The sequence below is a fragment of the Drosophila mojavensis genome, unplaced genomic scaffold (genome assembly GCF_018153725.1).
Source record: "Drosophila mojavensis isolate 15081-1352.22 unplaced genomic scaffold, ASM1815372v1 contig_231, whole genome shotgun sequence".
In the NCBI taxonomy this organism is placed as follows: domain Eukaryota; kingdom Metazoa; phylum Arthropoda; class Insecta; order Diptera; family Drosophilidae; genus Drosophila; species Drosophila mojavensis.
Genome location: NW_025318772.1, coordinates 6,075,667 through 6,090,431, shown reverse-complemented (window position 1 = coordinate 6,090,431; position 14,765 = coordinate 6,075,667). Strand labels below are relative to the sequence as shown.

At 40.9% G+C, this 14,765-nt stretch overlaps 1 protein-coding gene across 5 annotated transcripts in view; it reads left to right on the top strand.

Annotated features, from left to right (window-relative positions):
* LOC6575124 (transcription initiation factor TFIID subunit 1) overlaps positions 1 to 14,765 on the top strand; it is a 58,110-nt gene that overhangs the window by 41,719 nt on the left and 1,626 nt on the right. For 2 of the 5 annotated variants that reach the window (XM_015167844.3, XM_015167846.3), the window contains exons 2-5: positions 8,101 to 8,675; positions 8,742 to 9,009; positions 9,077 to 9,552; positions 9,608 to 11,372. In XM_015167844.3, the coding sequence (XP_015023330.1) occupies positions 8,101 to 8,675; positions 8,742 to 9,009; positions 9,077 to 9,552; positions 9,608 to 11,372 (3,084 nt within the window). Of the gene's footprint in view, positions 1 to 7,952; positions 7,972 to 8,100; positions 8,676 to 8,741; positions 9,010 to 9,076; positions 9,553 to 9,607; positions 14,336 to 14,765 lie in introns of those variants that run through there. The other 3 variants (XR_001449604.3, XM_015167845.3, XR_006356894.1) reach the window with 3 other exon arrangements.

Here is a 14,765-nt window from a genome sequence, read left to right as displayed (position 1 = left end):
TCAACATAATTGAGCTGTAAGTGCAAAGGACTTTACTATTATCCAATCAAAAATTTGATAAATTAGAGGCAATTTGATGGAAGTGTTTTCTGTATCTGAATTTGATAAATTTAATTATGAATAGAGATTCTACTGTTGATTAATCTATAATATATATAATGTGTAGTCAGTATCTTTTCTTTGTAATCTATTATATACTTTTTATTATTTTTCTAGAATATCTTTAATATCTATCTGCTCTTTTTATTTGACGATCACACGTACGGCATAAAACAGTGGAAACAGTGGAAACAGTTTGTCTATCAACTTTCAGCTGGTTTTCTTTTGCGTTTTGCTTCTTCTTTGTCCAAGGCAGTGAGTCATTCTTGCGAATAATGCTTATCGTGAAAACAGTCAACAGTCATGCCATCCATTATCGCAGCTGGCCAAGTTTAAAGTAAACGTTTTGCCAGCTTTTGCTGTATTTTTATCAGTTAACAGCGGCTGATAAGCTGTATTAGGTAAACGCAATTGAATGCGCTTTGAAATTACGTTGCCATTTTTGGTCGCACACTAAACGTTATGCAGAATGTGTGTGTGTGTGTGTGTGGTGTGTGTAGCCACATTTTGTGGCAGGTGGGCGCAGCTGTTTCGCTGATCGTATCGCTATGCATTGCATATTGGCATTGGCTGCGGCGCAACTCGCTTCGGCTCAGCTTCAACTTCATGGTGCTGACAAACTGCACATAATAAATAGTTATAATACGTACTCGTATTTTGTATAAAATAAATCAGAGAGCTGAAAGTGAAACGTACCGGATGTTGGCAGATTGACAAAATGACGGCACAACGCCATCGCCATCGCCTGAACGAAACTGTGATTATATAGAGAGAGATAGATTAATCGCTTGGGTGGCTGCCAGTCAGTCCATCTATATGTCTGTCTGTCTGTCTGTCGGTTTGTCTGTCTGTTTAGCTGATTGTCCGTCTCTGGTTGGTTGCATTGACAGATTGTTGCTTAGCTGGATGCATAATCGCACAATCATGCAGTCATTGGCACATTAAAAGCGACGGGGCACGTACAGAAAGCTCAAATGCAACAAAAGCCAACTTGGGCAATTTGTTGTTGCTATTGTTACGATTTGTTGTAATTGTAATTGTTGTTGTTGTCGTCGTCGTTGTTGTTGTTGCTTGCTATTGTAAAAGTGCAATGAACAGCAAAATTAAATGCAAGCCAAGTAATGCGGAAAAGGGCGTGTAATCTATTTGGGACACACTGCACAACAAGTAAACATTTCCAAAATTCTATTTGATTGAAGCGTGGGCCAGGGGCGTACTGGGCGTGGCAGTGGCAGTGGCGTCTATATTGGCCAGTTCGCAGCAACTGTAATTGGAGACGTGCAAAGCTGTCGAAAGCGAGCAACTTCCGGCTATCAAATCGCGTGAGCCAAAATAAAATTATGGTCAAATGCTAATTGGCAGAACAAGCTACAACAACAGCAACAACAACGTTGCAAATGTGTGAAAGCGCCGAGCAACAATGAAATATTGACAAAAATTTGTAAACGACAACAAAACGCTGCAAACGTTTTTCTATACTTTACTATATACTATAGTATATATGTATGTATGTATATATGTATGTGTGTATGGCACATTGTATATAAAGTTTAGTTAGTCAAGTCCCATTGCTGGGGCCCGCTGGCCAACGGCCATTTTCACATGTTTCAGCTGGCAGCGGCGGAAAAAATCGATTAGAAATCGCTGGCAAATGGACAGCAAGAGGTGTGCCCGTTGGCCACAAAAGACAGCAACAACAACAACTGCAACAACAACAACAACAACAACAACAACAACAACAGCGATGTCTGTCAACAGCAGGCAAACACTTTGGCTGGCAGCCAAGTCCCCAAAGGATCCGGATACATATTGACAGAGGGTTAGATAGGCAGATAGAAAATATGAAACTGTTGCGAGCCAATTTATGAACATTTATCGAAACGCAAGCGAAAGTTCAAAGCGAAACGAAATGAAATTAAAATGCTTCCAAAAAACTGTAATTAAAACCATAAAACAGTTAATTAATTAAGCCAAGCCAACCAAGCTCACAAAGCGAGCTGAACCACCAAAAACCACTGACCACTGGCACCTTATGATGTGTTAACCAACTTGCTAATAACCTTTTTTTTTTTTTTTTTAGCAACGTCGATGCTGCATAATTTATGTGTTTAATTATTTTATTTTTAATTTTAATTTTTTTTTTTTTTTTTTTTTTTTGCACATTTTGCGGAACATTTTGTTGTCTGGAATTACATAATTTTTATCTCTGCCTTGCGAATGTTTAATGGGCTTTAAAAAGAGTGTAACACACATACAGTTAGTTTGTACAATTTGGTAGATAGACTTGTTAGTTAGTCGTTGGCTCGGCTTTTGGCAGTGGCAATCGAGGCTTATGAAGCCAGCTCTGATTTATGGGTAATTGGAGCTACAGACTACAGTTTGAAATTGGGGCCTATAAAAATGACCGAACCATATTGCCCAGACAGCAGACAGTTGAATTAGCGGGCATATTAATTGAGTTTAAAAATTTTTGTATTTTTATTTTTTAATTTTTTATGAACTCTTAAAAAAAATTTTTTTTGGTGGCTTTTTACACAACATAGTTTGAAAAAAAATAATAACAAATTTTCATGTAATTATGTTAAAATATTATGTTTATGTTAAAGGTAGCCTCTGTTTATGTAATTTGTTAATTAATCTTCCCGAGGTGCGCAAAAAGCCAAATGCGATTTGGAATTTCTTACTGCAGAAATTTAATTTAATATCAATTTATACATAATATATTTCATAATAATATATTTTCTATATTTCATACAATCATAGTTTATTGAAAGAATTCGCAAGAGTATCTAATTATCAAATTGCATAATATTTTGAAATCGTTTAGATTCATAGCAATATATAAAATGATGTTTTGATTACAAAAAGGTTTAAACTAATTTGAATTTTAGTGATATTCGAGGCAACTATTTTATGAAGCAGGCAAATGCAATTTTAACCGCTCAGCTGATATAATTCATATAATTACATTAAAGTTGGGGCGGAAAAACAAAAACAAAAATAAAAAAGAAAATTACTCAGCTGCAAAAAAAAACCTAAATAAATAACCGAAAAGTGGAAATGTGACAGGCGGACGCTTCGTCACTTTGTGCGACCAACAACTGATGATTTGTTCGTTGCAGCAACCGAAACTTGTGGAATGATTGTTGTGGTTGTAGATCTTGTAAGTTGATGTTGCTGTTGTTGTTGTTGTTGTTGCTGTTGCTGTTGGTGCTGGGTGCTGTAACTGCTAAACAATTTATTTATGTATGTGTGTGTGTCTATGTGTTTTGGGGCGCTTTGTAAAAGTGTCGAAAAATTGTTAATTTAATTACAACACTTGCATCGGTTGAGTGCGACGATTACCAACAAAAAAAAAAAAAAAAGCCACAGAGACGGACACAGACGCCAAGCACACATTTTAGACAATTGTTGCCTCTTGTTGCTGTTGTTGTTGAGTCTTTTGGAGATTGCCACACATATGAAGCATGTTGCAAGCAGCGCACACATGAATTTACGGTTTTCTTGTTTTGTTTTTGCTTTTACATTGTTAGAATTATAAAAGCCCAACTATGACAAAAAATAATACAAAAAAAAAAAAATATATATATATATAAAATAATATACAACTAATGACGTCTAATGTCTGTGTCTCTGCGCCTCTCACAGCTGTCTCGATTGCAGTCAGCGGCAATTGTCTATTAACTATATCCTATTTGGTAGTTTGGCCAACGCACAATGGCCCAGCCTCGGCTGCACCACCACGCCACGCCCCGTCCTCTGCACTGCTCTGCGTTGCTCGTTTCTAAGAGCGTGGCCTAAGCGCGCGTTGCGTCAGAGGCGGCCGAACCCAACGCCAACATGGAAACTGCATTCAAATTGAATTTGAATTGAAAATGAAAATGAAAATTACATATTATTGGCATAGTCCGTGTGCTGTGCAATGACTCTTCAAAATGCTATAAGTCATGTTCGCTGCCAGGCAGTGCAATTAATAAGCGCTCCAAAATGAATTATAAGACACGGTATTAATTATATATATGAGTGAGTGTTGGTGTGTATGTGTGTGTGTGTGTGTGTGTGTGTGTGTTTGTAGACAATCAAATATATGCATATGTGTGCATATTTGTGTTATGCAAACGCTGCACTAATTGAAAAGCGTTGTGCACTTCAAGTAAAAACCAAACGCTTTTCTAGGCCCTCATCGAACAAACAAGCTAAAAAATAGAAATTCCTTGAGAGGCCGCACGAAAGGCGGTTAAAAGTAATCATAGTAAACAATAAAGTGGGAAACCACTGGGCAAAAGCGTAAAACTAAAAAGAAAAAGAAAAATAGAAAAACAAATAGAAATTTTTGTAGAAGCGCGCTCGGTGAAAATGTGTTTTAGTTTTTTGCCAGTTGGAGCGTAGCCAGCTTAAAGCAAGCCAACATTACGTATACGACGCGGCGCCAGCCACCTCAGCTCCCCTTTTAAGACAATACATAGAAGAGGAAAACGGGCAGTAAGCAGAGCCTAAAATCGATCAAACTAACGTGCCTGGTGGCACTACGGGGCGGTCTCTAAAATGGGAATGATGGAGGCGTGGCACATTGCAAAGTCAAAACAACAAATCAATTGTCACAGTTAAATGTGTTAGTTAAGTGTTTTTTTTTCGCTTGGCATTCATGCAACAGAGGCAGAGGCAGGGGCAGGGGCAGAAGCCTCTGCCGCCAATCGATTTTCGAGGCCTTACCATATTGTGAAACTAGCCAAAAGTTGAATTTGTTTGAAATGCTAGATGAGAAACGCCAATCGGCGAATGGAGTGGAATTTTAATTTCAATAACATATTGATTGGTTTCTAAACTTAGGAGACATTTTAATTTAATATATCTGTAAAATATTTATTTATTTATATAATGTGTAAATAATTAATTTAAATCCCAGTCCATATCTACTTTAATAATACATAATTATTTTATATTAGTAATATTTAGACTTTTTATATATATATAAAAAATATATATAAAAAGACTAAATATTACTAATTACTTAATTATAAAATATATATTATATATATAATTAAGTAATTTAAATTTCTTATTACATTTACAAAATTTAAATGATTATTTATATTTTCTTGTAGGTGCTAGATTTTTTTTTTATAATTAACTAATTTAATTTCCACTCTATATATACTCTAATAATATAGTAAACTTTTTTTTCATGAGTATTCTTATCTATGTCACTTCTATTTGTTTATCTAATGTCAAGTGTATTCATTTTTCTAAAAAAAAAAAAAAAAATATAAAATAAAACTCTTAGAAAGTTTTTTTTTCTCTTTAGAATTTTATTTCCTATTTATTTATGTTTCTTGTTGTTTTCGTAATCATTTGTTTTAATTATGTACAGTTGCTGTATTCTTGTATATTGTGTTTTGTTTACTGTTTATGATGAGTTGTATTATTAATGGCTTTTGTGTCTGGTACAACGGGTAGTGATTCAGGTACTGGTACAGCTATTGACGGCTATTTCTATTAATACTCACTTAAACGGCTCGCATGTCTTGTCAACATAAAAACGGCTGCTGCTGCTGCTGCTGTCGCTGCTCGTTGTTCGCTGCTTGTGAGTTGGCGAATAGAATTTTCCATGCGTTGGCTGCTGTTTCGCTGTCTAATCTAACAGCTCAGCTGATTCATGTGGCAAGAGCCCAAGCCCAAGCACAAGTCGAAGCTGAAGCCCAAGCCTCTGGCTTGGTGGGCAACTTGCCTCAAGTGGTGGGCAGCTTAATTGAGCGGCTGCAGTGACGAGCGCCAAGTGCTGCGTACCGCAACACTTTTCGTCTGTCATGGCTCGCAATGATAATGCCGATGATGCTGCTTGACGATGATGTTGATGATTATGATGATCAACCCAATTGGGCTGAAGAGTTATAAAAACCAAACTTGAAGATTCAGCAGTGCGTGGCTGTCGCTATAGCAGACGACAGTTGGGCGCCCACGCCAAAGCTAATGATGATGATCATCATCACGATGATGACGATGCCAATGACGCCTCTTATGGAGTTGCCGACCGTCTTCTTGTTATTTATATATGAGGAGGCGCAGCTCGAACAACGCCTCGCATCGAGTGACAAGAAAACACTTGTAGCCATAGCTGATATCTATATATATGTATCTAAGTATAAAACTTGATATATAAAGTTATAGTTATATATATCTCGATAATTAGCCAAGCAACTGCTTGGTCGAATTGTAGGCCAAAGGCCAAACATGGCGGGCTAATTGAGCATGGATAATAAAAAATATGAAAGAAATAACTAAAAGAAAAGAAACTTCCAATTCATATAGAGTCAGTCCCTCTTGTCTCTTCACGCTTGGCTTGACAGTCATCTCGACATTGAGCGCTTATGAGTGACAGACGACGTTTCAATTGTTTGGTTTCAATTTCGTGGTTGACAATGGATTTTGCTATATAATTACACGATCTTCAGTGTAGCCGTAGCTGTTTGATGTTGCCTTTGCTGTTGCTGTTGCTGTTGCTGTAGCTTCCCATGGCTTTGCATTCGCCACGCTCCACAGGCAAAGCGGTCACATCTGACAGGGCTAAAAAGAAACAGCAATAACAATCAACAACAACGAAAACAACAAAAACAATCATTATAAAAAGATAGAAATAACATTAAAGTGCATTGTGCTTATGCAATGGCACATACAAAAATTATGGCTTAACTTCCTGGCCCGGCTAATTACCTGTTAAATAATGTCCCAAAATGCACTCGTCTGTGTGAATGTGGGCCAATTGTTATGCTTCATTTGTAATCTCGATTTGTGTGTTTTTTTTTTTTTTTTCATATTTTGATTTTTGCCCAACTTTTTGCAGCCTTCAGGCAACAGTCAATCAATTGGCATGCAAGCCAGCTATTCCTATACATATGATATTTAGCTATGTATGTTTAGCTCTTGCCGCTTGTTTGATCGATAGCCGAGCGAGCAATTTATGTGAATTGCATGTGAAAGTTATCTAGAAATATTCTCGCCCAGTGAAAGCGCGCCGCACTTGTGACATTTAAGCAGCGGCGCTCTGATTCTGATGACTCCGGCTGCAGCTGTTGCTGCACAAAGAGATTTACTTGGCCAAGAGACGTGCTGTTCTAGTTGCTGTTGTTCATGCGATTCGTTGAGTTGAGACAAACAAACAGCATGATTGTCACAAATTGCCAGCAGCATGCAGCAGTTGTTGATGTTGTTGTTGTAGTTGTAGTTGTTGTAGTTGCACTTTTGCTACAGTTTTCTCCGTAGGTCAGCGGCCCGCGCTGCACTGCGCTGCGCTGCAATTCATCAATCATAATTTATGTGTCAGTCACTAATCGCTTTACGCTGCTCCTGAACTCCAACGATTGCCACACGATGATGAATTGAATTTACTGTTTTTTATTTCATCGATTTTTTGTTTCTGTTGTGTAATTAGCTGACAAAGCTTAGGGCTTAGTGCTAGGGCCATAGGCCTAGCTTTTCTTACCGATTTGGAAGCTTATAGAGATAAATTAAGGAAAGCAATGGCTAGATCTGATTTAACTAAAATAGCTTTGTCACGAAATAATTGTGGTAGAAGTCGAATATTAACAGAACAGATTATAGCTGGTTGAGCTATTTAGGGCATATCAAATTTACAATCGTCAAACAATTTTAATATACAATATGTGTACAGCCCTGACATAAAGTTTGTCAAGCATTCTTGATCTTGTAGTCATTGATTTATATTTAATAATAGATATTATTTTCGTATTTAAAAGAAACCGGTTAATCGCGTTTCTCGTTTGTCTTTCTGCATTTGTGTAGCCCAAGCGCATATTAACTAATCCGAATTAGCAACTAATTAGCTCAAGAACTAAAGAATATGTATGTGGCATAGTGAGTGGACCTCTTATTAAATTAGTATTTAAATAACTGATTATTTCGGTTTCACATGTGACAGTTTTCATCTTGTAAACGTAGATCCACAGAAAATTCATGAAATTCCTTCTATTTATTTGCTTACAGAATGACGGTTTTGAGCTACCCGCAACGCATGGCACCTGCAAAACAGACGGCAGCTGCATTAGCCCACACAGAAGCAACAACAACAGCAATAGCACCAGCAATAGCAACAGCAGTGGTGGCCACACACGCATCACAGACTTGGCCAGCGGCGCCATGGAGTGCCTGCCATTGAGCGGCGGAGTTGTCACACATCATCCGCATCTGATGGCGACGAGTGGGACCGGCGGCACGGTGGTTGCCTCGCCAACGGCAACGGTTGTCGTGGGCGCCACATATCCACACCATTTGCACCACCATCACTTGAGCCACCATGCGCCGTATAGCAATAGCTATGGTAGTCATCCGCATCATCCCATACACAGCGAGCAGACCAAGTCGCTGCAGGAGCTGCAGCACGAGGTGGGCGCTCTGTTGGAGTTCAGAGATCTGGTCATTGAAACGTTTCCCGATCTCAAGCATAAAATGGCCTCAATGTCCGCCACGCCGTCGACACCGAACTCTGTGACTGCGCTTGGTGGCAGTCACTCGGTGGGCGGCAACAGTGGAAATGGTGGCAGCTCCTCGTTAGCAACCAGGTGAGTGACGAATGGGATTACAAATATAGATCGGATTACTTAAGCCACATATTGCATTTGTTGCAGACGTGAGTGGGAGCCTGGAATACGCATAAAGCGCAAGTTGTCGCACAAGGAACCGTCCACGACAACGGCCGCTGCAGCAGCATCCGCTGGAGTTGAGCCGTCGTCATCGTCGCTAACGCGCAGCCGCAGCAACTCGCACAGCGGCAAGAAAGAGCCAAAGAGCGGAGAGAACAACAACGGCAGCGTTGTGCAGGACTCCGGCTTCTCAACGGAGACCAGTTCCTCCAAGGAGGGACACAGTGCCTCCTCCACCAACGGTGCAATGACGGTAAGTAGAAGTTGGATTGGAATTGCGAGAATTCGTACTGATTCTAACTGTTGGTTTCTTCGCATAGGTGGCCATAGCATCGAATCGTCTGAGTTGCGCCGAGTCGGATGACGAGCTGCTCAACCTGCTTGATGTCATACACCGCAAATCGAATCGTTTACGCGAGGAGGTCGAGCATCTGCAGAGCTACGAGCGCCACCAGGGCGATGCAGCCAAGGGCCAAAAGAATGCGAATGGCATGACGCCGCAGCAATTCCGGGAGCAGGTGGAGCGACTGAATCGCGAAGATATCAAACAGTTGCGAAAGGAACGCGATCGTCTGCTGGATAAGCTGGCCGAAATGGAGGCGGAGACGTTGACGGGCCGCATCAAGGCGGCTAAGATGAACGATCAGGTGGAAGAGTTGATTAGCGTTAAGAAAGATCTCGAGGAGCAGCTGAAACTGGCCATGGCTCAAAAGCTGGAGCTGAGCTCGCGTGTGCAGCAGCTGCAGTTGCAGCAGCAACAACAACAACAGCAGCAGCAGAGCAAAAGCTCATCCAGGTAAGCTTCGCAGTCAGTTAATAATTAACAATTCTAATTCAAATCGAAATTTCAGCGCCAGCCAGTCAGAGTTCTCCAGTCAACGCAACTTCTTATCCTCGGCGACGACGGTGCTCTCGAACAGTAGCCGGCCCAGTCTCAGCAGCAACAACACATTCCAGCCGGTTGTGCTCGACCAGCAGCAACAGCAGCAGCCAGCGCCGGACGCATTCCATCAAAGCTCAGGTAGTGATACAGCAACAGCGAGAAGGCAACAACAGCCGCTGGGACGTTTGGATGGCGTTGTCAGCACGCCCGGCGCCCGAAACACCAAATGCCGCATTACAGACTCCAAGCGCTTCTCGGCCATTCTGTTGGAAACGAATGTGCTGGAGCTGCAGCGACATTTGCTCACGCTGACTGTGCAAAATCAGGTGCTGGCCCAGAAGCTGGAATCGTCCAGCAAGTCAAAGTCGCTGCTGTCGAAGCGGCTGGACAAGAGTGTCGAGGATACGGAGGAGCTGCGCTTTCAGCTGGAGGAAAAGAACATCGAGCTGGAGGGCACCAAGGCGCAGCTGCGCGTGCTGGAATCCCGGCTGCATAGCAGCAGCAGCGCCAATTCGTATTTGAACTCGTCTCAGCATGATTACGAGACAAATCGCTCTTCGGCTTCCACCACACTGATGCTCAGTCGTCGCGGCGTACCCGATTCGGTGGACTCAGCATCGGCATCGGTGTCGGTGGCCCAGCCCCGATCCGATCAAATAAGCACGCCCAGCATGAAGGCCATGGTGCCGCTGGCCATGGATGAGCTGCAGCAGCACAGCAGCAGCACTGAATCCGCGCACGAGCATGAACCGGAACGCACGCCCAATGACTCGACGCAGAGCAAGACAATGGTGAACAGCAGTCCCAGTCCGCTGGTCAGTAGCACGCCCACCGCGACCGCCGGCAGCAGCATTGCGGCGCGTGTCTTGAGCTCCAGCGTGGGCGGGGTCAGTCCCTTTGAGGCGACGCCGTTGCGCAGCCACGGCTTTCGCAAATTCAACAGCGCCAGCAAGCCGAGCAAAATACCGTTGCCGGGCAGCAAGGCGGCCGCCTACTTTGCGGGCAAGCCGCCCACGGGTCGGCCGTCCACGGCAGGTCGATCACCGCCCTCGGTGCATAACTCCAGTAATGTGTCGTATGGGAGCAGCAGCAAGTCTTCGCTGAGTCGCAGCACCGGCAACCTGAGCCAGAGCTTAAAGCGCGCCGACTCTGTCTCCAATCATTCACTGAGCACGAACACGAGCCGCAGCTCAACGTCATCCTCCATACCGTTGGCCACCACACCATACTCATCCAGCTCGGCCGGTGGCAACCGCAGCAGCGGCCACACGGCCACAACCACTCCGTCCCCGCGCGTGCTCCAGAACTCGCCGTTGCCCAAGCTTAAGCGCGAGACGCTGAGCTCACGTGTGCGGCACCTCGACTCACTTTCGCGCGCCCAACAATCGCCCGAGCAGCAGCAGCACCACCACAACAACAGCAGCAGCAGTGGCAGTGGCAGCGGCAGCGGCAGTGGCAACGCCTCGCACAAAAGCAGCCAGCTGAGCACCAGCGGCAGTTCCAGCTCCATTGCAGCACAGCTGAGTACAACGCTGCGCAAGGATCTGCAACTGAATGCCAGCTCGGCGCCAGCCTATCAGCGACGGAGCGGCGGTGGTGCTGGCAGCGGTGGTGCGGCTGTGTCGCGCCGCTTCAGCAGCGCCTCGGTGGCCAGTGCGCGGCTGGCGCGTGAGCAGAGTAGCGAAGCAAACGCCACGCCCACGTCCAGCTATGGCGACAGTGATAGTGGCAAGGTACGCACTTTAAAGTCAACATTTTTGGGTTGGTTCAAATGAATAATAATCTTAGTTACGATATTGATACTGATACTGATAATAATGATACATATACATCAATATATATATCTATATATATATATATGCCTATCGATAACTGATTACTGTCTTAATATGCCTTCGATTACCAACAACACACCAACAACAACAAACAGCTACAATAGAAACAACAACAACAACGAAGACACAACAAACACTTCAATACCAGTTACAGTTAGCAATAGATCAACTGGCCGCATACCTAATTTATATACATTCATAATATAATAGATATCATCTGCGTTGTACACTTTCACAATGGCGCGACAGCCTGAAGTAAACCCCAGTTTGTACAGAATATATAAGCATATTCGGCTTTATATATAGTGTCTTGATCTCTGAAAGAGCAAAAAACCTGCGCGAATTAGAAAACTGTTTTGCTTAAAGTATTCTAAAAATTCTAAATTAAAACTCCATGAGTATATTACTAGAAAATCTAGAAAAAATATCTAGAGCCCGAAAATATTTCACTTCAAGTGAAAATTGTAAATTGATTTAGAGTATTAAATAAATCATTAATTGGTTCAAGCAACAATTGAACATAATTCAAATGCTTAAAATTTAGGCGAGAAATATATAAAATTTAAATTTTAGTCACAATTTCATTTTGTTCTCTGTTATTTCATGTTCTCTATAAAGCTTTGAAGATTTGGCAATATCGTTTTGCTGTTTTAATTAGTTAAAATTTGTATTGTTTTTGATCAACTATATATATTCTGTTGAAAAGGAAGAAACTACGCCAAAAACGAGTTCGATTTGTTTTCGACTGGGGTTTATTTCACGGCGCACATAATAACATGCATATTTATTTATAAATAATACATACGACATGCCTATGCATACAACTAACCTACGATGCATACAAAACATACATTATTTATATATAATACTATATACTATAAAGAACCATATGTATATCTAACTAACGATCGTTAGGTCAATTGATTGTGTACTCTCGTCGTGCCTATGCGTATGTGAAACGAAAATGGAAAAAGGAACCAAGCAAAACCTTCTTGTCCACACCGTGCCTGACCTTATCCAATCCTTTCCTGCCTAGCCCCCCCCATTCACATACGTCTGCCGTGCTGAGGCAGCGTGTTATCAGTTTTATAAAATTAAATTGAGTATTTTTTGTTTGTTGGTCATTGACCAGAGTGAAGGGTGCCACCTCCACTGCCTTGCCTTGGAGCAGCTATGCTAATTAGTCGCCTCATCTGCCGCTATAAATAATCAATTGCACGCGCCACAAACAGCAACAAAGAAAATGTATTCGCTTCTCTTTACATTTTATAAATATATATATATATACATTACTATTACTATTATTATTACGATAATTATTATTTTGTACATACTCGTAAAAAGGAATGCCCATATAAGTTTATCATTTACCATATGAATCGTATGCGCGAAAAATCATGTAAATTGTTTATCATTATATCTACTACATACATACATACATACATACATACATATATCGTTATTATTAGTTGTATCCATCAGGCAGCTAGTTACTCAGATAGGTATGCGTGTGTGTGTGTGAGTGTGAGTATGTATGTATGGGCTAAGCATTAACTGTAATTATCATTATATTTTGCGTGTATATGTTTAAAACTGATTACTGTTATCTATATACTATAAGTTGATGTACGTACCACTTACTTACCCTTCTGGCCTAATTTAAATGCTAATTCATCATTATTTATGATCATGGTCTAATACATATATACCACATATTATGCATATAAACACAACATACACATACATATCTCTATCTTTAGAAATATAAACAAAAAGAACTGCATAAATTTGAACTTTAATTTTTACCAAATACTTGCCCCCAAGCTCTCAAATGCATCTTGCCTATCATGTGTATCATCATCATAAGCATCATCATAATCATTATCATCATCATCATTGTTTGCCATGTGTTTCATTGTCAGCTTGGTCAGCGCTTAAAACTAACCAGACACAAACACATACACACACGCATACCGACACACACACACATACAGATATCATGGTCAAACTTGGCTAGAAAATAAAAGTCAAGCTGTTTACACTAAATAATTGTATCTAATGCTGTAATTTCTTTTTTACTTTTACTTTTTCTTTCTGCGCGTTTTCTCGCCCTATGTATGTCTACTCCACATGTAAAAAAAAAAAAATATATATATATATATATTAAAAAATCAAAAACCGTAAACCCAACAAACAAATGTGTATACCCGTCTGTTGTTATAAACTCACACGATTTCCTATTTTGTATATTCAAAAACTGCCCGTACCACAAATATCCTCAACATATATACTATATATATATACATACTTATATATGTCATACCCACCCAACAACAAACCAAACCAAACCAATCCAACCAACCAGCCTATTGAAAACTGTAACTAAAAACAATTGTGAAAGAAACTCTTCCTAACTGCAATATGCCTAACCGGATAAACGTTGGATAAACATGTACAATTATATATGCATATGCATATGTATATATATATATATACACATCTATATACATATGGACAATGGTGGTGTATTGATTGATTGATTGATTGACGTTGGTGGTGAAAATTTAAGCTGCATGCTGCAAATGAAAATGCTAACATAAAAGCAACATTCCAAAAACACGTGCGTCACTCGGGAGGTTATTTTGGTAACGGACAGCGAACAGGCGATGCGAATGTCAGGATTCATGTGCTCAGCTCCAAGTTGCTCCAAATAGCAAGCTCCAAGCTACAAGCTACAAGCTACAAGCTCCAGTCTCAAATACGCGCGAAGCGAGCTGATTGAGCTAGTTGTGTTGTAAATCGTTTGTCTGCTTTTCTGATAGACAAAGAACTAAGACACTTTGCCGCAATTTGTTATACGCGTAAGTCTCTCATTTGTTGTAATATCATTTTGTAGGTTAAGCTACCACCCCCGACAAAAAAAAAAAGATATATAACATCAATATACATATATACATATATATGTGCATATGTATGTGTGTGTATTTGCCCCTGCACAGCACTGCTTTATTTGCTTTTACAACACTGATATTGAGCCAACAGCAAGCATTATTACTCCTGTGATCGTAGTATTCCCCGTAGTTTAGCCATTTTCTATACATAAATACACAGACAGACACAAACACAGAGCCACATACACACACAAGTATACACCCACACCCACACACTTGCTCTCTCTATCTCTCTCGCTCTATCTAATTTCCAAAGCAGGCAACCAAGGCAATTTTCCAACTGGTCATAAGTAAGCACCTCTTCGAAACGCTTTAAAGCATTCCTATGGAGAACGTTTTC